The sequence below is a fragment of the Ananas comosus genome, linkage group 3 (assembly GCF_001540865.1).
Source record: "Ananas comosus cultivar F153 linkage group 3, ASM154086v1, whole genome shotgun sequence".
NCBI classification, from domain to species: domain Eukaryota; kingdom Viridiplantae; phylum Streptophyta; class Magnoliopsida; order Poales; family Bromeliaceae; genus Ananas; species Ananas comosus.
The window spans coordinates 13026335-13051360 of NC_033623.1; the positions used below are offsets into that span (position 1 = coordinate 13026335).

Below are 25026 nucleotides of genomic sequence, written 5' to 3' on the forward strand. Positions count from 1 at the left end.
GCATGTCACAAATAGCGGGATAACAGTAGATGCAATATGAAACGTAAACCGGAAATGAATGCCCTGTCATGGTGTAATCAAATAAGCTGTCCTCTTCAGTTTGAGAGTATATTGAGAAATCAACATCCTGAAAGAGTCTCAAATTGGCCTGACAAGCTCCAGTATTGAACATGACCATGATGTGTGATCCGAACTCTTGTTTGTGTGTGTGAGAGATACGATAAATAGTTATACTCTTAGCATGGTTAGCAAATATATTGAGTATCATATAACTATCCACTGCCAAAAGAAACAAAATGAGTAGAGGTGGGAGCTCTAGGGGTGGCCAAAGTTCTCTTGGTTACCTCTTTGAACAAGATGAGAACAATCCAAGCTCAATCAAGCCCACCACCAAGCCTCAGAAGCCACAGCTTATTGAGGATGCTAAGAACAAACCGGCAAAAGAAGCTACTGCACCAACCAAGCCCATTTCCAACAACTACCAAAGAGCCCAAGGCCAAAACTCTGGAAACTTCATTACTGTAAGCTTATCGCATTCTATTTACACATAAATAGCTAATTTCAGTGTCTATTTGATTCCACTTCTATTTCCAATTGCAGCAATAATCGTTATTAATAGGACGTTTGGTAAACAAAAAATGAGATTATAATAGTATAAGATTGATAAATAGAGACTCAAATTTGATGTTTTACTCGCGGCATAGAGATCGAGAATCTGTTGGATGGATCTTTCGGAATATCTGTGTTAAAATCACTACTCGAATGGCAGTTCATTCAACAGTACAATACTTTACAGCGGGGCCAGATAAACCTAACTTCAATTTCTGTTTAGGGTCGTTCATCCACTAAGGTTCTCTCCGTTCCCGGAGGTTGCTCATCTCTTGGCTACTTGTTTGGAGATAAATGAAAGCGCTTTGTACTTCTCCAGCTCGCGTGCTTATATAAATGATCAGTGACTTAAAATAAGGGCATAATGATCCCACTCTTAAGTGGATTCTTAGGTACTTAGATATGCCCCTTGATTGATTTTTAAGTTATAAGTGTGTGCCAGGATTGTGATCTGATGTTCTATATCTTCGTTGAGTTGTGCTTGTATTTTATTCTCTGTTTCTCTTTTGAGTGCTTTGTGTATTATTTATGTAAATGGTGGGACTTGGTTTGCTAATATATTAATACGGTACCTAACTAGCATAAAGCAGTATTTAAGCTCACAATCTAATAATGTCCATGGGATCAATCTTTTTTTTTAAAAAAAAAAAATCTTTTTTATGCAATTATAATTGAATTTTATAAGAGACAGGTGGATTCTATAAGTTGGAGCTTACGCCCATTCCATGATTCTAAGTATATGGCAAATTTAGCAAATTCATTAAGTTTTCGAAATATGGCTTGCATTTTGGGCCCTAATGCACTCTCCAAATCAAGATTGACCATTGATCTGCGTCTTAAAAAAGATCAATATTATTTGCACACTTTATATATAACATAAATTTTATAATTATAGACTTTTTATGGTCCACATTAGTTTATTCGTGTTGTCAATTTGTTTGATGTTTTTATAAAAAGTGTATTAATTTTTGAATTAAGAGTGTAAAATACATACCTCCTATAAGAAACAAAATTTGAATGAGAAACTTCTCGTTCAAACTAATTGAATCCCTTTTAACTTCACCATCTAATACAATATTTAAACTTAAATAAAAAAAATTTCAAATTAAAGTAAAAGTACGCATGGCATTTTGCGCTGCAGAATCGTAACATGCCAAGTCAGCTCCGACGCAGCTGATTGGGTGGAGATTTTTGGTGGGGCCACGGAGCTAACAACATCACCCGTGAACCGTCCGTGACGGTGACAAATTTTCACTGTAAAACTTTTTATAAATTTAATTAAAAAAATATAAAATTATTATAAATTGTTTCTAGCGTAAGTGGCAAAGGAAGGTTTGGTGGTTGGTATCTAAAATTTTGAATTCGAATTTTAATTGATTCACATTTTCAGCTAAATTTATTTCTAAATAAAATAAATAAAGCGAATACCATATTATCTATCTCCAAAAAAAATTAAGTAATTAATTTAAATTTTAAATTTTAAGTATTAGCTTCTTTTTTTTTTATCATTACTTGTGCTAGAGACCACCAGTGATTGTGAAACTTATTGGAAGTAAATAGTTTTGTTAAAAAATAAAATTCATATATACAGTAAGGCGATTCAAATATCAATTGTTGAGTTTTTTACTAACTTCCTTATGTACGGTGGGTTAAAAGTATGTTTACTTCCTATCTGTGTATAAGGCACCTAATTGGATGATCAAGCGTATCGAAACCTTATGCAGAGACTTTTTTTGGAACGGTGAAAGCAACTCTCTAAGCAAGGGATGTTTGGTGGCTTGGAAGAGTGTCTGTTTGAGTAAAACATAAGGGGGGCTGGGCATTTTGAATTTAGCTATTATGAATCGTGCATTTCTGATCAAATGGTGGTGGAGATTCCACACTGTACCACAGTTATAGTAGATCAAAATAATCCGAGCCCTGTATTACCGAAGAAGAAGACCTTTGAGGAAGGGAAAAAGCTTCAGCCCCTACTCATACTACTGGAAAGGAGTTGTTAACACCGGTGTCTTGTTTCAATGGGGAATTTCACATTCACTGGGTAATGGGAATTCTATTAATTTTTGGACCGACTGTGGGGAAACCAGCTTATACTTGTCATTTCTGGAGATCTATGCGCTGACAGAACGCAAATTAGCATGGTCAAGGATTGCTTTGACCGCTAGGGCTGTAACTGGACTGGGATGTTGAATGATGAGTTGATTATAAGGGCCGGGTTCAGAGCAAACCTCTCGGTTCTCAAGGATAGGGTTACTGGATACAATGTAACGCAAGGACCGGACACTATACGTTGGAGATGGTCGACCAACGGAATATTCTCGGTCAAATCGGCCTATACCATATTGAGTGACCGGGATATGAGGGACGGACGTGCTAATACAATTTGGAATCTACGTATACCTCTTAAGATTAAAGTGTTTTGTTGGCTAGTCCTCAAGAAGAGGTTCTTAACAGCTGATAACCTCGCGAAGAGAGGTTGGACTGGTGATACGACATGCGTGCTGTGCAAGTCATACGACGAGACTGTGAACCATCTGCTCGCTCAATGTGTCTTCACTAAGTTTATCATGGTGATTGGTGTAGAGGGTATTCAAGCGACGGAGCTGGGAGACGATGTACTTCATATCTGGGATAGGTGGATGGTTAAGAAAGGAGTGCAGAATACGAGGCATAGCCTCCCTGAATTGGTTGCGTGCTGGTGGATTATTTGGAAGGCAAGAAACGATCTGATTTTTCGAAACATCCAACTGGACCCCCTCATGGCATACAGGTTGAAGGAGCTGCTGAAATCCTGGGAGCTATGTACACAAACTTCTAGACGCCCTACCATTGCGTGATTTTTTTTTTTTTTAGTTACGCCCCTCTATCGAGGCCCTGGATGCCTCACCCCTGTAGTCTAATTCATTTTTTCAATGAATGAAACAGATAGCATGCTATCTTTTCTCAAAAATAAATGCCATAAAGGATTTAAGATCATATCTGATATTATATTATCTACTCGTTTAATCAAACAAAAAATAATTTTGAAATAGTCTGAACATAGCATTTCGGGAGAAAAATTAAAGACAACCATTTATCTAAAGAAGTACAAATTTCATATGTGAAAAAGTATAATAAAACAACCAATTTCTCTACACAAGAAGCTTTACATTAATTTGGATTTGTTTTTAACTCACATGAGCCAGGTTTAAGTTTAAGATTTTACTAGTTTGGTCAGAGCAAAAATGATAGGACTAATAATAGTGTGTACAATAACTGATTAATTTGAAATGTTTAAAAACTTAAAACCTTTGGAGGGAGCTATTTGAATTCCATAATTAATTATCAACAAGCATAAAAACGCACACTTGTACGTACCAACGCCCAACGGTTCAAATTTTACTTCTACCAACAGTTCGACCTTATACGTGCACTATAACTAGTATATATATAAAATCATAGAAGTAAAGGAAAAGAAACACCAACACGAACTCAAATCCAACTTCAAAGCTTCGCTCTTCTAAAACGAGCATGGATTGATCTCAACGGACTCTATCGGCAGCCTCTCCTCAGGGAACTTGCACGGCGCCTCGTATGTCCCCTTGTCGCGCAGCGACATGCACGGCCGCGGTGCCACGTCGCTCCACACGCCCTCCACATCCGTGCAGTTCCACTGCACCTTCTTCTTCTTCAACTCCGTCACCCCCGCCGTGACGTTCGATATACAAATCCCCCTAAAAGGATCGCCCCGAATCCCGTCCAAACTTGCCACCATGCTCACGTTCTCCGCGACCGCGTTGCTGTAATGGATGTCCTCGATCACCGGCAGCGCGTTCGGATTGTAGTTATCGTCAGGGTGTTGTCCGTAGCCGCCCGTCATGAAGAAGACCCACTTCATGGTGTGCAGTGTCATTCCCCGGACGAATACGTCCCTGACGAATCCCCCGCGCCCCACGCTGGTCTTGATCCGGACGCCGGATTCGGTGTTGATTGCGGTGACGTCTTCAGCGCGGACGTCGCGGATTCCGCCGGACATCTCGCTGCCTAGAGCAATGAGCGAGCTCGTCGGGGAGACGCATGTGAGCCTCTTGATCACAATGTGCTGGCTCGGCATGTTGAAGGCGATGCCGTACTCGTCCCAGCCGCTCTTTACGGCGATGCAGTCGTCGCCAGAGACAATGTAGCAGTCCTCGATTCGGACGTAGGAGCACGAATCTGGGATAACGACGTACAGAAGTTGTATTATATCGAAACTAAATTACTGCGCAATTTATAGATTTAGGAATAAGCTTGAGATTAAGAAGTACCGGGATCGATTCCATCAGTGTTTGGGGAATCAGTTGGGGCAAGAATGGTAACGCCCGAGATAATCACATTGCTGCGTTGTCCCAATTACTATGTCAGCATATATATATATATATATATATATAGTTCCTATCCTAAAGCAACTGCATTAAATCTGAACCCAAATTAATTTCAATTTTATCATCATAGTTCTTAAAGTTCGTTGTCGGTAATAAACAAGTTCTTTCTTTAGCTCACGATCTACAAAATTGGCACGCGCTTATTTTCTATAAGAAAACGGTTAGACCTGCTGTAGACCGGATGAATGGTCCAGAACGGAGAGTCGACGAATGTGAGGTTGGATATGAGGACATGGTCTGAGTACATAATTTCTAGCAGGTGCCCTCGAGTGTGATCCAGTTCTTTCTTGTGGAACTTATCCCACCAAAACTTTCCCTGTCCGTCGATAGTTCCGTTGTCCCCTGAAATACGAAGCAACGAAAAGAAATCTAGGGATCTAATGTTCGACTAAGAGCAGCGGCAACTAAATGTATGCGGAATTAGTATAAATAACTGGATAAAGTAAAGAATATGGCACTTAATTGGGGCTTAGTTTGATGCACCTGTGATGATTACATCAGTGAGATTAGATCCCATGATGAAGTTGCTGTACCTTGGACCGGGTAAGTCTCTTCCTCTACCATAAGAAGGCAATGGATCAATTGCAGGCCATTCGCTAATATTCTGCAGCATCAAACCATGTGAGCCAACTTCCTTGTTGCCATGTTAAATTTCTTGATTTCTTTTTCTTGACTTTTGTGAAAACTGCTAAGTGGGCTGAGAAGGGCCCAATTGACAAGGCCCAAGCCCAGTCTAAAAGGATGAAGGGTCTTGGAAGGTGAACGTGGCCCAAGGCCTAGACCGGGACCATGTTGTTTTCTCGTCAAACCAAGCCATAAGGCCTCGTCCCCGCCCGGCCCACTATATTTCAGAACTAAACTAGACAAATTGAATCGACTAAAAAAACTGTCTGAAAATAGAAAGTCAACAAGTGAGGAATTTGTGAGTTTCTAGAACTCAACTTCAGTTGATCTCCACTCAGTTGTTAGTGGGAGTTCGGATAATCTCGTGACTTCAATGTTGGAACAAACATCAACACTTATGACTTTCTCAAAGTTACGAATTCAACCTTCAAAATCCACAAAGTAAGAAGCCCTATCTCACCAATTAAGTGGATGAAGCTTTAGAAGCAACTTTAAGAAAGGGTGTTAACGGATCCGATAACCCACTTTGCTTCCAACCTAAAATATCACACTACGATTCCAAAAAAAACTCCTCAGCTTCAATGTGGGATTTAACTTTCAAATACGATGTTGTTCGCTGATTTGAAACCCAATGGAACATTTTAGGTTTGGATTAGAACATTGGACAATCACCAATTTTACACGAGAGAAACACACCGGATGTATCATGTACACAACAAATTTAAGCTAGCAAATTTAGTCCACAAAGAAGCTGCTAACTAGAGGGGACATGGACTAGATCCACCATATAGCTTCAATTTTCAAACTAACCGATGGAAAAATGTGCACTATCCAATAATGATGATCACCTAACTGGGCCCCCCGTTTTTTAATTATAGTGACGTTTTATTTAAAATGCCGCGTCAAGATGGGACCAATATGTGCCCTTTCAATCAGAATATATAGCGTAGGACAACTAAAGTATTACTGGATCCTATCACTTTGTCATATGTAAAAACAAGAGATTGATTTTATTTAAACTTCTAATCTAAAATGCAGATAAAAATGCGCCTCACTCGTACGTAGAAATTGTCTACTCAAGATGGATTTGTGGGCGCAGGAAAAATAAATTTTAAAAAAAAAACACCGTGTGGAACCACACGTTGGTTTCACAATCTTAATGCGTCAAACAAAAAAATTAAAGTGTGGATCGCCTCGTCCTCGTGACAGTAAAATCCTTCGCGAACGAATAGCATGTCGCCACTCAACGCGCTCGAATTAACTCGAACAACCACTAACTCCGGACCACCCACCCGGCATTCCGTGAATTTGTCAAATCCGAAGGGTGAATTTGTTAAATCCCAAAAGTGAATAAGTTGTTTAATATAATATTTGTGAGTAAAATTTTTTAAAAAAATTTAAATCTTATCATATTCTTAAAATTTTGAAATAATTTTAGTGAAAATTTATTTGTCATTATTATATACTTAAATACTTCACTTGCTGAGGATAAGAGCGAGGAGGCGCGTGGTGAGAGAGAGCACCTGGGAGGCGAGTATGACGGCGTGGCGGTGGAGGAAGAGGGTGAAGTGGCTGCAGGTGATGTTGAAGGGCCCCGTGAGCCAGCGGCCGGGGGGCACGACGAGCATCGCCCCGCCGTCCGATTCGAAGCGCGCGAGGTGCGCCACCGCGGCCGCGAACGCCGCCGTGTTGGAGGTCGCCCCGTCGCCCACCGCGCCGAAGTCCTCCACGCTCGCCGCGTGCGCCCGCGCGCAGCTCCCCGCCGCCGCGCGCTCTCCGCCCGCCGCCCTCCTCTTCGCCGCCGCCGCCGAGGAGAGCGCCGCCGCGGCGACGGTCCACAGGGCTACGATCTTCCATACCTGCGTGCGGGAGAGATTAGGGCGAATTAATTCACGGGGAATTAGGGTTTAGGGAGGAGCGGAGTTACCTGGAGTGTTCGCTTGGTTCGGATCGTCCCCATTAGGGCACAGGGATAATAATTGCGCGGAGACTCGGAGAGAGGAAAGTAGGAGCAGTCGAAGAGAGAGATAGAGAGAGAGAGAGAGAGGGAGAGAGAGAGAGGGAGATAAAAAGGAGGGAAAAGTAGTTTGTTTACACTTTTACAGAGGAAAATATGGTGTTTGCGAGTTGCGACGATGCCGTATCTCGTGGTCCCCTGAATCACGGACACGCATTTTTGTCGACCAAGACTCGTTCAAATCAACCCAGCCCAAACCCAATTTAGATTGGGCTCCGTAAAAATTAAGTATAATATTTCCCAGATAAGCTCACCGATTGTCAGAATTAACCTAGCCAGAACAGCGGTTTGGAGTTCCCATGTCTCATTTATGTATCTTAGTTTTTTTTTTTTTTTTTAACAAATAAAACAGATAGCTTAATATCTCTTTCTTAAAATTGAAAAAAAAAATCTAGCCAAAACAGTATATAATTAAACCCATCATATAACTAATCTTATCATTTCTCATTAGTATGGCACATCTCCCCATGTCTCAAATTTTTTTTCTAGGTAAACATTTAAATAATGTTAATGCTATACTTTAGATCCATTTCAAATAGATTCTTCTGGTAAATATTATTTTATTCTAATAAATAAATTGCATGCTGAGATAGCGCACTTTTAAGCACATTCAAATCCCTTCAAGCATATAATTAAACACCAAAATTCAAGAGAAACTATAAAATAACATTCATACAGGGGATCCTCTTCATCTAGGAATTTAAATGTTTAAGGCTAAAGCCATCTTGCCACATTATCGTTGTTAATACTTAAGTGAAAAATTAATTGAATCCTTAAATACACAAAACTTAAAGTGCATAGATTAATATTATTTAACATTTTTATAAAAATATTTTTTTATAATCATAATGGGACAAATAAATTCAAAAAAATTATTTGATTGGTTGGACACCAAGTAGTATTTTAAAATTTTTTCAAGCCTAATCATATCCGTCAACGTGGCAATAGACCAATTCCATCGCACCACTTGTTTCTTAGTAAGCATCGAAAGCAATTGGCCACAGAATCCCTCGGTTTCACCACAAATACAGTGCGTATAACCCCATGGAAACACCCAATAACAACATGGATAAGAACAGTAATTCAATTAAGGAGCTTCGTGACACCGCTGAGGAGGATAGAAGAGATCATGAGAATGATCCCCAAAAGCAGCAAAGAGAGGTAACGTGCTGTTTCCTGTGTTCTGCCCCAGCTAATTATTGCTCCTTTGACTCTTAATTTATCTTCTTCTGACATTAATAGATGTTTTTAGTTCCCTACAAATGACTTGAATTTTTTGGGTTCCAAATTGCGTCACACACCCTATAATATATAACACCAGGATTAATTGGTAGTTTGCATTTAGAGATGGTTAAGGTACAATTTTTATTGACGATCGATCTAAATGGCGTTGGGGGGTAGGGATAGCTTTGATATGCTTGTTCATCGAAACTGCACTCAGTATATTTTCTTTGCGGTAAACATTTCGCTTCGAATCAGATCCAAAAATGTCGAATCTTGAATAAGTTTTAAAGCTATAAATAGGTACGTTATCATGGCAGTAAATTATAACAGCTACATGTAGAGTTAATTATTATAGATTGTGCCGTGACGTGTGCTAACTTTTAAATAAAATGTACACAGAAATATTTTTTTTTTCCTGAGAAATAATAATAGCAAATTATTCATTTCGTTTATTTTTTTGAAAATAAACTCATGTTCCTATTTGGTGGTGGCCATGTAGGTGGGGCAAAATAGAAATAACACTATTTTTCGAAACTTTTCTTTTAACGCTATCTCTGCTCCCATCTCATTGGCGGAGCTGGCGAAGGAGTGGGACGTTTTTCGTAAGATCACAGAACATCATCATCATTTGTAATTTTTCCTTTCTGCTATCTCTCTGCTTCCTTTTTGACCTTGTACTCTTCATTTTCTTTGCCTCCTCGAGGCCCTTGCTGCCTCACTTTATGTTGTTAAGTTCATATACCTAATAAATGAAACGAATAACGTGCTATTTTTTTCTCAAAAAAAAAAAAAAAAAACTAAACATAATCTAATATTGATCAGTTCAATCTCAATAACTAATAAGTAGTAGTAGACTAATATATATTTCAATTCATAGGGAACTCGATCGAGTGAGTATATATTATGTCTCAACATAATTAACTAGCTAGCTAGGAGTGGCATGTGGCATTAGAGACGGCAAGGCGGTAGGGAAAAGAGTTGGCGTATTGGAAGGAGATGGAGAAGCCATTGGCGAGAGGGCGGCCGTCGTTGACGAGGCAATCGTTGTAGCCAAGTCGACGAAAGATGCGTGGGTTGATTTCTCGGGCTGAGCTGAACCACCCACAACTGAGGTGGATTTGTGAGATGGCACATTCCTGGACGCACGCATTTAGCACTACCACTGTGTACGTTGGGATCCCGTTTGGTAGCGGCTTTCCTGGGCCCTGCTGCACAACGATGTCATCTAGACTACTGCATTCATCCCCTATATGATTTATTCCCGTGCCTGCTCCAGCCCCTGTTGACACAGAAAGCAAAGAGTAATAATAAGGGAACAATTAAACTACTAAAATAGAAAAGCTAACAAGTACTACTAGGCCTAACGATTATATAATGGTAATCCATATAAAAGCACTCTAGATAGTTAAGCTGTGTAGCATCATCATGAGAGAGTATCAAACAAATTAAGAAACAAATGTGTTATATATATCAATGTTTTTTCTTTTTTAAATTATCTCTCTGTCGTAAGTTGGCTGTAGGCCAGTAACCCTAATACCGCCTAACTACCTAAGAACCTTTCTATGTACGATTTGAGAAGTCGGGAGCTTGCAGCGCTTATCTTTCAAAGTGCATGCGATGTTCGGAACCTCCACATTCTTAACAATATTAATTCCAAGTTAAAATCAGCCACTCTGTAATTAGTTGTTGTTAAAGCAAACTTTTAAAGTTTGTCATCTTAGGCTTTTAAAGAATGCCAATAGACCTTTTTGGGCAAAAATTNCGTGTTATGGTCAATCGGGTATATATAATACCGCTGAAGGATGCCGATAAGCACAAGATACGCAACGAAAGAGGACGACACTATAGCTGCCAAACAAAGCCAACTGTTTTGGCCGAGCACAGGAGCAATGGGCGAGTCGGACGGACGAGGTTTGAACCAAACAGTTCGAATTAGATTTTCGGTGTTGCCGACTGGAGCTTTTTCTCTGGTGACAAAGGCCTCAATGCGCAGCTGCAAGCGGGAGAGGTCAGAGGAGTTGCCGGATATGGGGAGGAGGAGGTCGAGCATCGTCAGGTCGGCGGAGGTCTTGAAGGCGCAAATAAGGAGAATGTTTGGAGTGGGGATGTTGAGGGCATTGCTGCGGGATATGAACTCTCGAATGATTGAGATAAAAGGCGTGATTCCACTGCCTCCGCTCACCATCACTAGTGACTCGTACCTGCAAAAAAATCAAGCTAACATTACAAAACTACAACAGAAGTTGTTTAAGTTCTTATCATGATCAAACTACAAATTTTTGTGTTAATCTTGCGAACCTTAAGAATTCCATGCTAGTAGGACTGTAGGGCCCTTCTACCGAGACATCTAGGTGGCCGTCGGGAAGAGAGGAAGAGAGAATGTTGTATAGCTTCTGCGTCCAGCTTCCTTCTTTCTTGATGATAACACTGAGCCTCTCGGGTTCTAAGCTGCTGCTGGAGCTCACAGTGTACGGGTGCCATTGGAGTGATGAAACACTTGGGATGTTGATGAACACCGTGCTCAACGGCTTGTATCGAAATCCTAGATGTATACAAAAAGAACAAAAAAAAACAACACAAAATGGAAAATGAACTTACAAGTAATTAAACAATTAATTATATTAGCAAATTTACGACCACTCATGTGTTTGCGAGCATGCACGTGCACTTGGTGGCCTGTTTTTTATTAGATCGATTTGAATTGTAAAGTACGCGCCTCTCACCTGGGTTTTTGGAGAAGTTAAGCTCGACAGCTTCGGACGGCAAAAGCCGAGCGGAGAGCAGGCGGATTTTGGTTCGCGACTGCAAGAACCTCAAGTAGCGGTCGACCATGAAGAGGTAAACGCCGGGAAGAATCATGCAGAAGAAGCTGATGCCGACGTGCATGAGGTAGAAGAAGAGGAAAAGGATGTAGAGGTGGTGCGTGTAGAAGAAGACCTCGAACATCTTGCGCCGGATGCGCGGAATTGTAGTCGTCCACAAGGCCAAACCTGATAGAAGAGCTATCTCTCCGGCCACATTCGACACGCCAGTTTTATCCCATTTCAGCATCTGAACACGTACATAAAGCGTGATCCCATGAAAATTAGATTACTTAAATCTTTGCTAGGATAATTATGTGCAAAAAACAACAAAGAGAGAGCAAAATTTAATGAATATTTACTTCATCTATTTGGTGGGTAGCGGCCCAATATATGACATAGCAGATGCCGTGAGCGGTGAAGAGAACCATGATGGTGTGCCCGAGCCATATGTGATATTTGATGCTTGATTCTGAGGTGAGCCCAATGAGAGGCAAAACTGAGGAGCCTCTGCTAACAGGAAAGAAGAGGAACGCACAGCACAAGTTTCCAATTAAACCGAGTCGAAGAGCCGCACTGTCCAACTTTTCTTGCCACCTGCAACATGTGCAGTTCCTCTCGAGTGAACATTTTCATTTTTTTGCTGGGCAAAATAGGTGAGGTTTCTTTTTTATTAACCGCAGAAACAATATAAGGAAAGCGTTATTTTTCAATAGTTAGAGATTGCTTGTTTACACCGACGGTCCCTAGAACAAGTGGCAAATAGCTTGATGGTTGGTATTCAAGACCCAAGTTCGAATCCTAGTTGATTCACAGTTCTAGCTAAGTTTATTTCAAAAATGAAATAAGCGAAGCGGGTAGCGTGCTACCTATCTCTCTCTAAAAAAAAAAAAAGAGATTGTTTGTTTACGTATGTGTGGTTCATTTTAATTAAGTTAGTACCTTGTAGTTCATTTTAATTTAGTACTCTGTGGTTTTATTTTTGTATCAAATTAGTACCCTATAGTTTTATTTTTGTATCAAGTTAGTAACCTGTGGTTTTTAAACCACAGGATACTAAAGTGTTAAAGTACGAAACCACAAGATACTAAAATAATAAAATGCGAAACCACATGGTACTAACTTGATACACTTTAAACTACAGGGTACTAAAGTGAAAAAGTGCAAAACCACTGGGTATTAATTTGATACACTTTAAACTATATGGTATTAAAGTGAAAAAAAAAGTAAAACCATAAGGGGGTATTTGAAGTTTTCCCTATAATTTATCATGACGCCAACTCCCATCAAAATATGGTCACTTTCAGTTACATACGTACAGTGATGGAATAATAGTCAAGTATTATTAAGCAACACTTAGGCCAATTTGGTTGAAAGTAATTATAAATACAGTATAGTTAATAACACATGTAATTAAAAATACAACAGTTATAAATGTACACGGTTTGTTTGGTTATGTAAAGATGCAATTATTGTAGTTATATTTCAAATGAAACTAATTTTAGAAAAAAAAACCTAACTTTTTTACACACAAACTTTGACTAGTATTCATTTATTTACAAAAATTCTAATTTGTTTATGAATCTATATACTAGTATATATTTATTATGTTTTATTTATTGATATAGCTATTTATTTATTTAATTATTATTGTTACAACTGCAGTTAGAACTGCAATCAATTTGAATGTAGTTTCAACCTTATCATTTGGACTTTTTGTACAATTACAACTACAGCAGTTAGCTTCAACCGCACCAAACAAATTAACCACATGCTTTGAGTGTACATGTATTTACAACTACAGTACTGTAGCCAAACGGCCATTTAGTGGAAACTGCTATTTTTTTTTATTTTGGAAGGTAGAGAGTTACTTGAAAGCGCGCTATATAGACAAAAATCTGGTGAAATGTATAGAGTGATTCCTTACAGTTTCTCTTGAGCAGTAGGGCGAAGGCGCGCGAAGCTGCCTTTTAAGTAAGTGGCGAAGCACCAAATCAGAAGTGCCAGAAACATGACAATGAAAGCTAATTCAATGCCAGAGACTATTCCGAGCGGCCCTTTCACTAACACCGGCCTCTTCCAAGCCACGAGGCGTGTATTCAATCCACTCCTTAAAAGATTTTAAAAAGAAAACATTATGTAGATTTATATAGTGAAACATGCATGCTACTTTGGTTTCTGTCTCATATCCAGGGTACGTAATACGTACACTTCTAATTGCAACAAATTATATATACCTCTTCTCTGTGTTCTCACTTCCCTTCTCCATGTGCAAATAAATGCACCCGAGAACGAAAATGAAGAGAATGGGGAATGTGCAGATCAAGATATTCGTCCCTGCATCAACAAAAAAAATTAGATGATACTGATTAAAAAGAGAGAACACTTGATACAATAATACAACAATAATAAATACGATAACACTTGACACAACACCTTGTTTTCCGAAGTATGTAGAGTCGGTGTCCGAGGCAAGCTTGGGAGACCAGATGTTTCTATATGTGTTTGTGGGCGCCATGATCCAAATCATTATCCATCCCACAAACACTACGCTCAGTAGCAGCTTCACCCACTTAAGGATCCTTAAATTTCTATCATCAAGCGACGACGGCGACGACATCGGTGACGGAGACGAAGATGAAGAAGCCATGTTCATCTCTTCTCTCCCAATACAATCTTCTGCTTAATTGCCTTGAACTGCACACTATTCATTAATGGCGCATTTATAGAGAGAATTTATGGGGGCCAAAAAGGCATGCTTCACGTCCCCCACCCATGCCCCACCTCATACCGCCGTTTTCACGCCCCCACGTGTTAGTCATCGGCCCCTGTTGATGTAAGATCGGCCGTTGACCTCCCCCATTATCTTGAGGTCAAATTCCGTTGCTCCCGCTTTTAGCCACCGTTTTTGTTTTTTTTCCGTCACCTTTTTGCTTTCTCATTCCACTACGTGTCCTTGATTCCCTTCTTCTCTACCGCACATTTGTACTGCTGTGATATACATGAAGAGCGATGCTACAGCCATTTTCGAAGACTCCCCACGAAAATATTTGCGTCCGAAAAACAGAGCACTTAAGTACTTAACATCGGGACGAGTTTATTAAATTGCATATATATATATATATATATATATATATATATATATATATATATAGAGAGAGAGAGAGAGAGAGAGAGAGAGAGAGAGAGAGAGAGAGTTGAGTTAGAATACTATCGGTAGTAAACGAGCCGTTTTACTACCGATTTATTTTCGATGATAGAACTTTCAAATTGACGATCGGCTCCGTTGAACATGATCTATACCACTTGAAGTATTTAGAAATCAAATTTCAAATCTTTTCGACATCATTTATCTAATGATCAAAGGGTTTCAAAATTTGTAATTTTAATGGTCGATAAGAGGCGTTTTCTTGTTTAACGGCGTAAAGATATCCAAATCAATTGAATTTTTGTTAGAAAATTCTTTAAACTATTTAAAACAAGATTTATACTCTTGATCTTGATTACAAGACTCCTATCATTATTTTTTAAAGAGTATTCATTTTCAGCCATTCATTTTTCTGTTCACTTGGCCTCCGTTTGGTTCGGGGTTAAGGAAAAAATAACTATTCCAGGGATAGAGTTAAGTTCAGGGTTAAAGTGGGGTTAAAGTTTTTTTGTGTTTGGTTGGGGGTTAGAGTTAGTCTAGAATAATGAAAAATAGTATTTGGTTGGAGTAGGTGGGATAAAAAGATAATGATTGATAAAGAAGGATAATGATTGGTTGGAGTATGTGTGATAAAAAAGATAGTGGGTTATTATGAATAGAAAATAGTGTTGGTTGGAGTTTGGTGGGGTTAGGTGAGGTTAGTTAACCCGGGATAATTTATTTAAGGTGGGGTTAGCTAACCCCACCCATTTTTTGGGATGTTTGGGGATAAAATGAGGGTTAAAGGGTTATTCCACCCCTTAACCCCGAACCAAACAAGAGCTTGATGGATAAAAGAATCGAAAGTGTGTGAAATTTGATTTCTAGGTAGTTTAAATGGTTTAGATCATATTTAACGGAGTCGATCGTCAATTTGGAAGCTCTATCATCGAAAACAAATCGGTAGTAAAACGGCTCGTTTACTACCGATAGTATTTTAGCTCAACTCTCTCTCTCTCTCTCTCTATATATATATATATATATATATAGTTTAATTACTATATTTTTATGAGTATAAATTTGTAAAAAATTTATGCGTATAAAAAAATTTATATTTATAAGAGTATATTAGCTCTAGCATATATATATATATATATATATATATATATATATATATATATATATATATATATATATATATATATAGAGAGAGAGAGAGAGAGAGAGAGAGAGAGAGAGAGAGAGAGAATCATTAGAAATGCTTATGCTGCTTGTTATTTTAGGATGGTTATGAATAAATGGCACTTCATCTACTGTTCAAAGTTAAACTTTGAATTAATACGAAAACTTTTTATGCTCCTCGTAAAGTAAAGGAGCGGTAGTATCTATGTGTAAAACAGATTAATAACGAGCCGACGACGGTAAAACTTTACCTTTTTTACAAAGTTTTCATGAACCGGTTTCTTGGTGACCCTTAAAGTTATAACCATACTTTAATTAAAACCGTTTAAAAAAAAAACAACGGCTAAGGAGTGTTAAAGGTTTTCTTCGACTACTAGTAGTAAAGTGGTTTTATTTATTTATTTATTCCCGAGCTTAACAGTATTAAAAAGCCAAAGCACGTACAGAATATATCCACGTATACGTTGAAACCGGAGCGCATGACAAGTTGTAGTTGGGCTACTAGGCGATCGCCAGCTATCCGTCCATCCATCCGTCCAATCCACCGCCTATATGCCGACGACGGATTCAGGCACACCAGGTACCTTGACCTCGTGAATAAACCCATTTCAAATGTTTGACGACCTGGGTAGAATGTAACGTACATATTTAGTAGGATTACCACCACCACCCTCATGGATGCTTCCTCCTCCCGAGCGTGAGTAATTTCGAGAGGATACGGGATACGGGATACGGGATACGGCGGCTCCCTTCTAATTCTTCTACCACTAGGTAACGTTGAGTGTACGTACGGTTGGTAAATATTACGAGTGTGGTTTAATAGGGAGTTAAGAATGAGAGAGAGAGANCTAGAAAATTGCTAAGATAGAATATTACTTGCAATGTGGGTTGCTGTGGCACGGGGGAAGGCTCGGTGGCTCGACAGCGACCGGCGGCGACGTCGGCTTGGGCGGCGGCGACTGGCGGGGTGCGGAGGGAGAGAGAGACAGAGAGTTCAGAGAGAAAGAGAGCGAAAAGTGAGGGAGAGGTGTCGGGGCTTCGGGTTTGGGCGGCGGCGACGGCGGCTTGGGCGGCGGCGACTGTCGGGGTGCGGAGGGAGAGAGAGACAGAGAGTTCAGAGAGAAAGAGAGCGAAAAGTGAGGGAGAGGTGTCGGGGCTTCGGGTTTGGGCGGCGGCGACGGCGGCTTGGGCGGCGGCGACTGTCGGGGTGCGGAGGGAGAGAGAGACAGAGAGTTAAGAGAGAAAGAGAGCGAAGAGTGAGGGAGAGGTGTCGGGGGTTCGGGTATACCAAGGTAAGACGGTGAATTGTTCACCGTCTTCATAAACAACATTGGAGACGGTGAACGATTCACCGTCTTACCTTGACCCTGGTAAAGACGGTGAACTGTTCACCGTCTTTAGTGCAGGACAAATAAGACGGTAAACAGTTCACCGTCTTATCTGTGTTTTATCACCTTGGCCAAAGTTCGGGCCGAAGTTGAGGGCACAGCAGTTCCAAAAGTGTTGTATTCGCTCTAAAGGCGGGGATGGATTCGCTCTAAAGACGGTGAATAGTTCACCGTCTCATGAAGGCGGTGAACCATCTACCGTCTTCATGAGAAATTCGCATAGACGGTGAACGATTCACCGTCTTTACGAGAAAAATCCGACCTGGCGCCGACATGGCGAAAGGAGGGTTAGTTTTCCAAATAAAATTTTCAGAGGGTTATTTTGCCAATTACAAAATTTCAGAGGGTTATTTTCGAAAAAAGTCCGGGTATGGATACTTCAAATATTATTCGAATTCGAAGCAGGGCAGGTTTTATTCAAGATAAACTGATATGGATTTTATTATGGGTATAGAAAATAAAAATTCGACGGATATAGAAACGAGTAGAAATTTTATATTTACTAGACCCAAACCCGAATATTATATATATAGAGTGAAGCTACTATGCTATCGGAAGCACGGAGTCTTCCGTGCTTCCAGCTCGTTTTCGATGTTGCGACTTTCGAATCGTCGATCGGCTCCGTTAAATTTGATCTAGAGTATTTGAAGTATCTAGGAAATAAATTTTATGATTTTACGATATTATTTGCCTAGTGAACGAAGGGGCTCAAAATCAACGGTTGAAAATAAAAATCTTACAAAATGTAATAATATGACATTAAAATTTTAAATCAAAGATATTGATCTTGTTTTGCATAGTATAAAGAATTTTCTATCAAAATTTCATGTAATTTGGATATTTCTATACCGTTAAACTTGTAAACGGCTCACTACGGCCTTTGAAATTTATTGATTTTGAGCCCATTCGATCACTAGACAAATGATATCGTAAAATCATAAAATTTATTTTCTAGGTACTCCAAATACTCTAGATCAAATTTAACGGAGCCGATCGACGATTCGAAAGTCGCAACATCGAAAACGAGCTGAAAGCACAGAAGGCTCCGTGCTTCCGATAGCATATATAGTAGCCTCACTCTATATATATATATATATATATATATATATATATATATATATATATATAGTAGAGTAACTATGCTGTCGAAAGTATAGAGAGTTTGATACTTTCGATTTTTTGACACTTTGATCTAGAATTATAAATATAAAAACCAATTATATATTGCTACAAGTACTTAATATAAAAACTGATATATTGACAAATTTATATGCCAACTCCAACTGCATATACAATTCGATCATAATTTAGTACATCAACAAAATATAAAAATAATAATACTCCTATTTTTCTAAATATTATTAATATTTTAACATGTACATATATTTATGCAACATGTACAATTGAATATATTGTCAACATATATTAATATTAATTACCGACTAGCAAAACAAAGTAATTAATATATATAGCACTCCAGGCCCAGTGGAAAATATAAAATAAGCCATTTGATTGGAACAGAAGAGCCAAATAGTAGTAATAATAATAATAATAATTAATATTTTTGAAAAACTTTTGAGTTACGTGGATCATTCTCCTGCGGGCGACGCACGCATGGATAATTTATATATATATATATATATATATATATATATATATGGGAAAAACTTCAAAAACCTCATGTGGTTTCGTAGTTTCTTAGTTTGCCCCTGTAGTTTAAAATGTATCAAATTGCCCCCTTATGGTTTCATTTTTATCTTTTCGGTAACTTTTTCGTTAATATTTCATTAAATTATATACAAAAAAATTTCAGATATCCATCTAAATTTATCAAATATTCACTATAGTACCCTTTAATTTTAACTTTATTACTGATTTAAGAAAAAAAATAATGAAATTGATAAGAAAAAGAGAAAAAAGAAACCACAGGAGAGCAAATTGATATATTTTAAATCATAGAAGGGTCAAATGAGAAACCACAAAACCACAGGGGGGATTTTTGAAGTTTTCCCATATATATATCGTGCGTGCGTCGGGGGACGTACGTAATGCGGTGGGTTCACTATTCCCTCGCGAATGCTCTACGCACCTGCGCCTCTACCAGTGAAGCACAGTTGAATCTCGGGGTTAGTGCTCGCACGAGGCGAGTGCGCGTGTCGGCGTGTGGCGGAGCGCTGCGGCAGCGGCCGAGCACGCGCCCGCACGTGCCCGCCAGAGGGAATGAACCAACGGTTTACACCTGCGTTAAAAACTGCTCCACTTGAGGCTTAGATTGCGTAGCCCAATTATTAATTAATATAATATAATAAACATTATTCCAGATGACAAAAGAACTATTCATTCATTCCTTTATTCATTCTTACACATAATCACTGTCTTATTGAGTATTTTATTATTGCCTTCCATTTGATATTAAAATATGTTTTGAAGTTAATTAATTAAGTGATGCATGAGCAAGCTACGACAAGCTTAAACTATCGTTTTCATATGTATTATTATTATTATTATCTATTCATATTCATCAACTTTCGTTGGACGGTGACTAAATATAACTATCAAAATCGTCAGTATTACCTCTGGCGGTGTTATCGCGCACCCTGGGCCTTTCCAATATTACCTTTTGACCCATCAACAGTGTAATGATAATGATGATATATCCCTTGATGTTTGCTTTTACATGAAACTAAAGTCCCAAAATTCTTGATGTTTGCTTTTACATGAAACTAAAGTCCCAAAATTATTTTCAATAACTTTATGTTGAAACGAATATCTCCAAAAAGATTTAATCAAATTAGACAGGAATACAAAATTACTCGGAAAACAGTTCTTCGAGTGAATTGTAAAGCAAGAAAGTGCCAATTCAAGGAATATATAAATAAAAATAATAATTTTATATGTATTTCTTTCAAAATTTTGAAATTATGAATTTATCTCTACAAAATTTAATTATTAAATTAATATATATTTTTAAACCTTCAAAATATAACATTTGTGTTTTGTGTGGAGTTGAGGTGGAGGTAGTAGACCATCTTCTGGCGAAATGTGTGGTTTCCAAGTACCTCTTCATTTCGTCCCCTCGAGAGCTCCATGCCCTTACTTTGCTTGAGAACGTTTATATATACCATATGGGAGAAGCTGCGGGGGAAGGGGACACCGACGGACAGGTTTAAGGCCCAGAGCCTTGTCGCGGCCCTTTGGTGGACAACTTGGGATGTCAGAAATAATGCTATTTTACGGAACCAACCCTTTGACGTTCTCTCTGCTGCTCATCGTGCTGAGGCATTGGCAAAGGAGTGGGCCGCCCTTTGTTGAGCCAGGGGACGCGCGTGTTGTTACCTCACATTGCCTCGACGAGTATATCTAGTCTGTGCTAGGGGTCATATGTATTCCAGTTTCTTGTTTACTTTCTTTTTTTCTTTTTATTTGTTTTCCCTTCCGAGGCCATGACTGTCTCAATCTATGTAGCTAAATTCATTTTCTTATAGAATGAAACGGGTAGCGTGCTAGCTATATCTCATAAAAAAAACCTTCAAAATATATAATTTTATCTCCTTAAGTTGACTATCGTTAGTTTCCCATTAAATAAACAATGACACGATTTAAAATGAAATATTAAAAATAATAAATAATGTTAAGTACAATTAAAAGGGTAAATTCTACGTTTTGGTTTTCACACTATGGATGACACCTTGGTCTTTAAACTATAATTAACTTGCTATAATAATTATTCGAACTTTCAAAATTATTGCAATTAAGATTCACAACCTATTTTAGTTTATTAAATATTGACGGATAAGTGATAAAGAAGTGATATAACATCTTACTTATTAGTGCCCATCAATCACAATTTTGTTACATCACCTCTACATTAGTAATATATTAATTTTTAATCAACTAAATCATTTTATAGAACTTGATTACAATAATTTTATAAGCTCTAACCGAAAATTCGTATAAATTAAAGTTTGAGAACTAAAGTGTCACATGTCTCATAGTTTGAGGACCAAAAATGTAATTTACCCTTACTACAAATATATTTATTTAAGAATATAATGTTTATTTATTAAAATAATGTCAACTTTATCTTTAACATTTAACGACGAAAAATATACAAATTTGTTTTTTTTTTTTTGAGAAATGTCATTTAATGAGAAGATGAACATAGTTACAAAGTTGAGACAACAAGGCCACGGAGAATAAAAAGAGAAAAAAAGACGAAACAGAAGCCCCGTACTGATCGAACTACATTCAAAAAAAATTAATGAACCCGGAACACTTACCAAAGCCTCCTATGCTCCGTAATCTCAACTAGTAGTTGGTACAAGTTAATTATCCTCTTATGAAGTTCTTATGTTTCTTTACTCTCAAAAAAAAAAAAAAAAAATCTTATGTTTCTCTCCCGTCACAGAAGTACAGAACCCAGTAGATCGTAGCAATTGTTGTTATTTTTTTTTTCTTCGGAAGGTATCTGCCACTGAACATTTTGTCACCCAAAAATGATTAACCAAGGTGTACAATAGTATAACGCCCTTGTTCGCAAGGAGACAATTCAACAATACTTTGGTACGTAGCCGCACAATAAACAAACAAATGATCTAATATCTCTGTTTCTTCAGAACAGCACACGCACGCCTCCTCACCCCTGCCACCATCTTTTACCAAGATCATCAACGGAGAAAAGTATTTTTGAAGAGATATATTTAATAACTAAAATTTTGTAGAAATCAATATCTAATTTCATTGCTTTCTAAAAAATTCTAATATGTAGTTAATCCAACAAGAAAAAAAAAAACAAAAACAAAAAAAATCCCTCCAGCACCCGGCAATGATCGATCACTTTAAAGACATGTTTGGTTCATGATTGGAATAGGAATGGAAAATAGAATTGGATTACTTTGAAATGGAAAATGAAATGGCGAATCATCCAAAAATATTTGGTTTATTATTGGAATGGAAATCGGAATGAAAATTTAAAATTGTTGAGAGAGGGTTTTGATTATGAAGGGAGAGGAGGTAAGTGTTGATAAAAGAGAATTTTGAATAGTATACTTTGGAATGAGCCAATTCAGAATTCAAAGCCGGATTGGATAATAAATGGATTTGGCCATTCCCATTCCGGAGTGGAATAGAAATCGGAATCCGATTCCTATAAAACAAACGACAACTATCGGAATCAATGAATTCCATTCAGATTCCATAGTCTAAAATAGGTGAACCAAACATGCCCTAAAGGTTCAGTTCGGCCTCGCAGCCCAGGTTGTAGAACTTTCTTATGAGCAGATTTTCACGTTGGCAGACAAAAATAGGCCCAAATATGGGCCGACTGAGCCCAGTACTGCCAGAATTTAAAACCGACCTGTATATTTAGCGGAAGCCCAACTCTAGCCCAGCCCAATTAGTTTAACAATAACAAGCCCATTTATTCATGTTCCTTCTCCTTCTGCGCCTTTCGCACTCCGAACGTGGAAATGCATTCTCTTGACGAACACCCAACCGAGATTCCCTCGGCCTCCTCTATATAAATAATGAATAAATAAATAAATACACCATTAGAGCCTTCAACGGGCGAATAAGAGAAGCGCAACATTAGGGTTCGGGATCTTACGTTCTTGCTAGGTATGTGGAGTAATCAAATTTTTATCATCTTTTTGCGCGTTTGAATCTCTAAAGCACGAGTTTGTTTTTCGTTCTTTGCAATAATTGCATCCGCTTATTAGGGTTTTATAAGTTGGGGGTTTCAAATTGATCCTTATGGGTTTGGTAAAAGGGTTTTGAGTCCTTACTCGGAAAAATCTAGCTAAGATGCAAGAAATTACCCTGAAATGTTGCGATTTTGTAGATTACCTGCCGATGTTTCGAAACCTACCGGTTTGATCTGTAAGCAAGGCGATTGTTTTCGCCGATTGGAACAATGATGGAGGAGGCAGAGCGATGAAATCTTGATTTTGAAGGTTGCTACGCATTTGATTCTAATATTACAGGGGCCGATCCTTTTCATGGCAAAAAAAAGGAGCTAATGATTAAATCACGATATGTTCGGGGGCGTCCTTGCAACTTTGCCGTAGAAATTTTATCAAATTTCACCTTTAGCTCTCTTTGGAATCCACCATATGCTGCGAAGTCATCCTCTCTGTTGTGAATCTCTAGTTTGATCATTGATGGCTCGATAATAAGTACTACTTTTTGTTTCAGAGTGTGATGCTTTATTTAAGATGAGCACACTCCATGGCTTGTGAACAGCTAAACTATATATATATGTATATATATATTGGCTTCCTTTTATGAATATTCTTTAACAATCAATGACTTGGTTTTCCTCTGCAGAATGATAATCGTGCGAAAATGCTGTTGCAGCCCATTCTGGAGTTACCTGGTGATAGGTAATTTGTGAAGTTGGACTCGATGTACTGAACAATGTTGGGACTCAGATCCATCTTATCTAGGTCGTATTTTGCTGTCTCGCATTCATGCTTTACGACAAGACCTTCTCAGCAATATGCTGCTTTTATTACCTCTTCAAGGTGCGGAAGTGATAATTTTTCAACCGCATCAGGTGCCTCGGCACTTAACATGCTAAAGTCTGTAGACCGTTGTCTGCCGAATATTGGGGATGGAAAGAACAGAATATTGCCTCTATCAGCTCATGTGGAATATCAAGAATGCCAAACTAATTTTTATTTGACGTATCCAAGAAGATCCTTGAGTGGTAGCAGTTGGCTAGCGAAAACTATGTCGCAATCTCGAAGCAATATAGTATCGATATGCTCGTCTGCTATGATTGCCGGTCGAGTGTATTCATCGCAGGCAGGCGGAAAACGAGATGGTCTTCAAAACTCCGTCTCAAATGATGCAGCAACCGCAGACGCTTCTAATGGTGGGACTGCTGATGCTGTAGGGAATGATTGGGTCAATACGCTAAATAACGCTCGTCAATCTGCTCTAGATGCTATTGCTGCCGCCGGCATTAAAGCTAAGGAGTTGAAGGATGCAGTCACGCCTCATATACAACAGCTATATGACTCACATCCTTATTTGGAACAGGTAATTGTACCAGTTAGTGGAACTTTGTTCGGAACAGTACTGGCTTGGTTCATTTTGCCAAGAATCTTAAGGAGGCTTCACAAATACGCAGCACAAAGTCCTTTTACAGTTTTAGTGGGGAGCTCAAGTAAGGAACACGTATCTTACCAAAACAGCCTGTGGGGTGCTCTTGAAGACCCTGCAAGATACCTTATTACCTTTATGGCATTCTCTCAATTGTGAGACTCATACTGATCTTTTAACATAATGTACAACTTTTTTTTTTTTCCTTCGCTGTCTTTGACTTCTGAAGTATTGATAGTCATAAGTTCGCTTCCTCACTGCAGAGAAGTTTTTAGATTTTTGTGAATATTTCCTTAAAATTTTTGAGAAAAGCATCACTTACCAAATATGACTCTTTTATGTATAATTTCCATTTCAACTTCTAGCTGTATAGGCATGCCATACTATATCTGACTTCATATACTTAACACCATCATTCTGGCTCTTTTTTCATTACCATTGTTCTTTCAGCTCCAGCTGATCATAGATCATTGCAAGTTCTGTTCTGGTGATCACAATTCATTGCAAGTTCCGGACGGTTAAAAAATTAGTTTAGAAGACCCGATGC

General features: G+C 38.5%; 6 protein-coding genes across 8 annotated transcripts in view; 3 read left to right on the forward strand and 3 right to left on the reverse strand.

Moving 5' to 3' along the window:
• Positions 242-1191, forward strand: LOC109707243 (protein SPIRAL1-like 5). Its single transcript, XM_020228386.1, has 2 exons — positions 242-521; positions 833-1191. The coding sequence occupies exons 1-2, from the start codon at positions 297-299 to the stop codon at positions 905-907; spliced, it is 300 nt and encodes a 99-aa protein (XP_020083975.1). The 5' UTR covers positions 242-296; the 3' UTR covers positions 908-1191.
• On the reverse strand, positions 3880-7709 carry LOC109707705 (probable polygalacturonase). Its single transcript, XM_020229183.1, has 6 exons — positions 7564-7709; positions 7160-7495; positions 5496-5616; positions 5180-5354; positions 4896-4966; positions 3880-4803 (listed from the first exon to the last, which is right to left on the reverse strand). The coding sequence occupies exons 1-6, from the start codon at positions 7594-7596 to the stop codon at positions 4109-4111; spliced, it is 1431 nt and encodes a 476-aa protein (XP_020084772.1). The 5' UTR covers positions 7597-7709; the 3' UTR covers positions 3880-4108.
• On the reverse strand, positions 9807-10593 carry LOC109707838 (TPD1 protein homolog 1-like). Its single transcript, XM_020229364.1, has 2 exons — positions 10578-10593; positions 9807-10156 (listed from the first exon to the last, which is right to left on the reverse strand). The coding sequence occupies exons 1-2, from the start codon at positions 10591-10593 to the stop codon at positions 9807-9809; spliced, it is 366 nt and encodes a 121-aa protein (XP_020084953.1).
• LOC109707704 (ferric reduction oxidase 2-like) lies at positions 10595-14355 on the reverse strand. Its single transcript, XM_020229182.1, has 7 exons — positions 14115-14355; positions 13916-14015; positions 13606-13788; positions 12041-12275; positions 11601-11928; positions 11176-11419; positions 10595-11078 (listed from the first exon to the last, which is right to left on the reverse strand). The coding sequence occupies exons 1-7, from the start codon at positions 14332-14334 to the stop codon at positions 10595-10597; spliced, it is 1794 nt and encodes a 597-aa protein (XP_020084771.1). The 5' UTR covers positions 14335-14355.
• Positions 22833-25018, forward strand: LOC109707043 (mechanosensitive ion channel protein 1, mitochondrial-like). 3 transcript variants are annotated; one of them, XM_020228102.1, is made up of 3 exons: positions 22833-22991; positions 23215-23326; positions 23700-25018. In XM_020228102.1, exon 3 carries the CDS (start codon positions 23790-23792, stop codon positions 24636-24638), a length of 849 nt encoding a protein of 282 aa, XP_020083691.1. In that variant the 5' UTR covers positions 22833-22991; positions 23215-23326; positions 23700-23789; the 3' UTR covers positions 24639-25018. The 3 variants fall into 3 exon arrangements, with proteins under 3 accessions (XP_020083691.1, XP_020083692.1, XP_020083693.1); XM_020228103.1 differs by lacking the exon at positions 23215-23326; XM_020228104.1 differs by lacking the exons at positions 22833-22991; positions 23215-23326 and adding an exon at positions 23350-23548.
• The window catches only part of LOC109707839, a 12349-nt gene continuing 12129 nt past the window's right edge, over positions 24807-25026 (forward strand). The window contains exon 1 of the mRNA XM_020229366.1: positions 24807-24819. Coding sequence (XP_020084955.1) covers positions 24807-24819 — 13 coding nt within the window. The remainder of the gene's footprint in view (positions 24820-25026) is intronic.

What these genes read in the sequence shown, in the direction of transcription:
- LOC109707243 (XM_020228386.1), top strand. Translation starts at nt 297, where the DNA reads ATGAGTAGAGGTGGGAGCTCTAGGGGTGGCCAAAGTTCTCTTGGTTAC. An exon ending in ACTCTGGAAACTTCATTACT is followed by an intron (nt 522 to 832) that starts GTAAGCTTATCG and finishes ATTTCTGTTTAG; the next exon opens with GGTCGTTCATCCACTAAGGT.
- LOC109707705 (XM_020229183.1), bottom strand. Translation starts at nt 7,596, where the DNA reads ATGGGGACGATCCGAACCAAGCGAACACTCCAG. An exon ending in CACTGATGTAATCATCACAG is followed by an intron (nt 5,355 to 5,495) that starts GTGCATCAAACT and finishes TTCGTATTTCAG; the next exon opens with GGGACAACGGAACTATCGAC. An exon ending in ATTCATCCGGTCTACAGCAG is followed by an intron (nt 4,967 to 5,179) that starts GTCTAACCGTTT and finishes GGGACAACGCAG; the next exon opens with CAATGTGATTATCTCGGGCG.
- LOC109707043 (XM_020228102.1), top strand. Translation starts at nt 23,790, where the DNA reads ATGTTGGGACTCAGATCCATCTTATCTAGGTCGTATTTTGCTGTCTCG.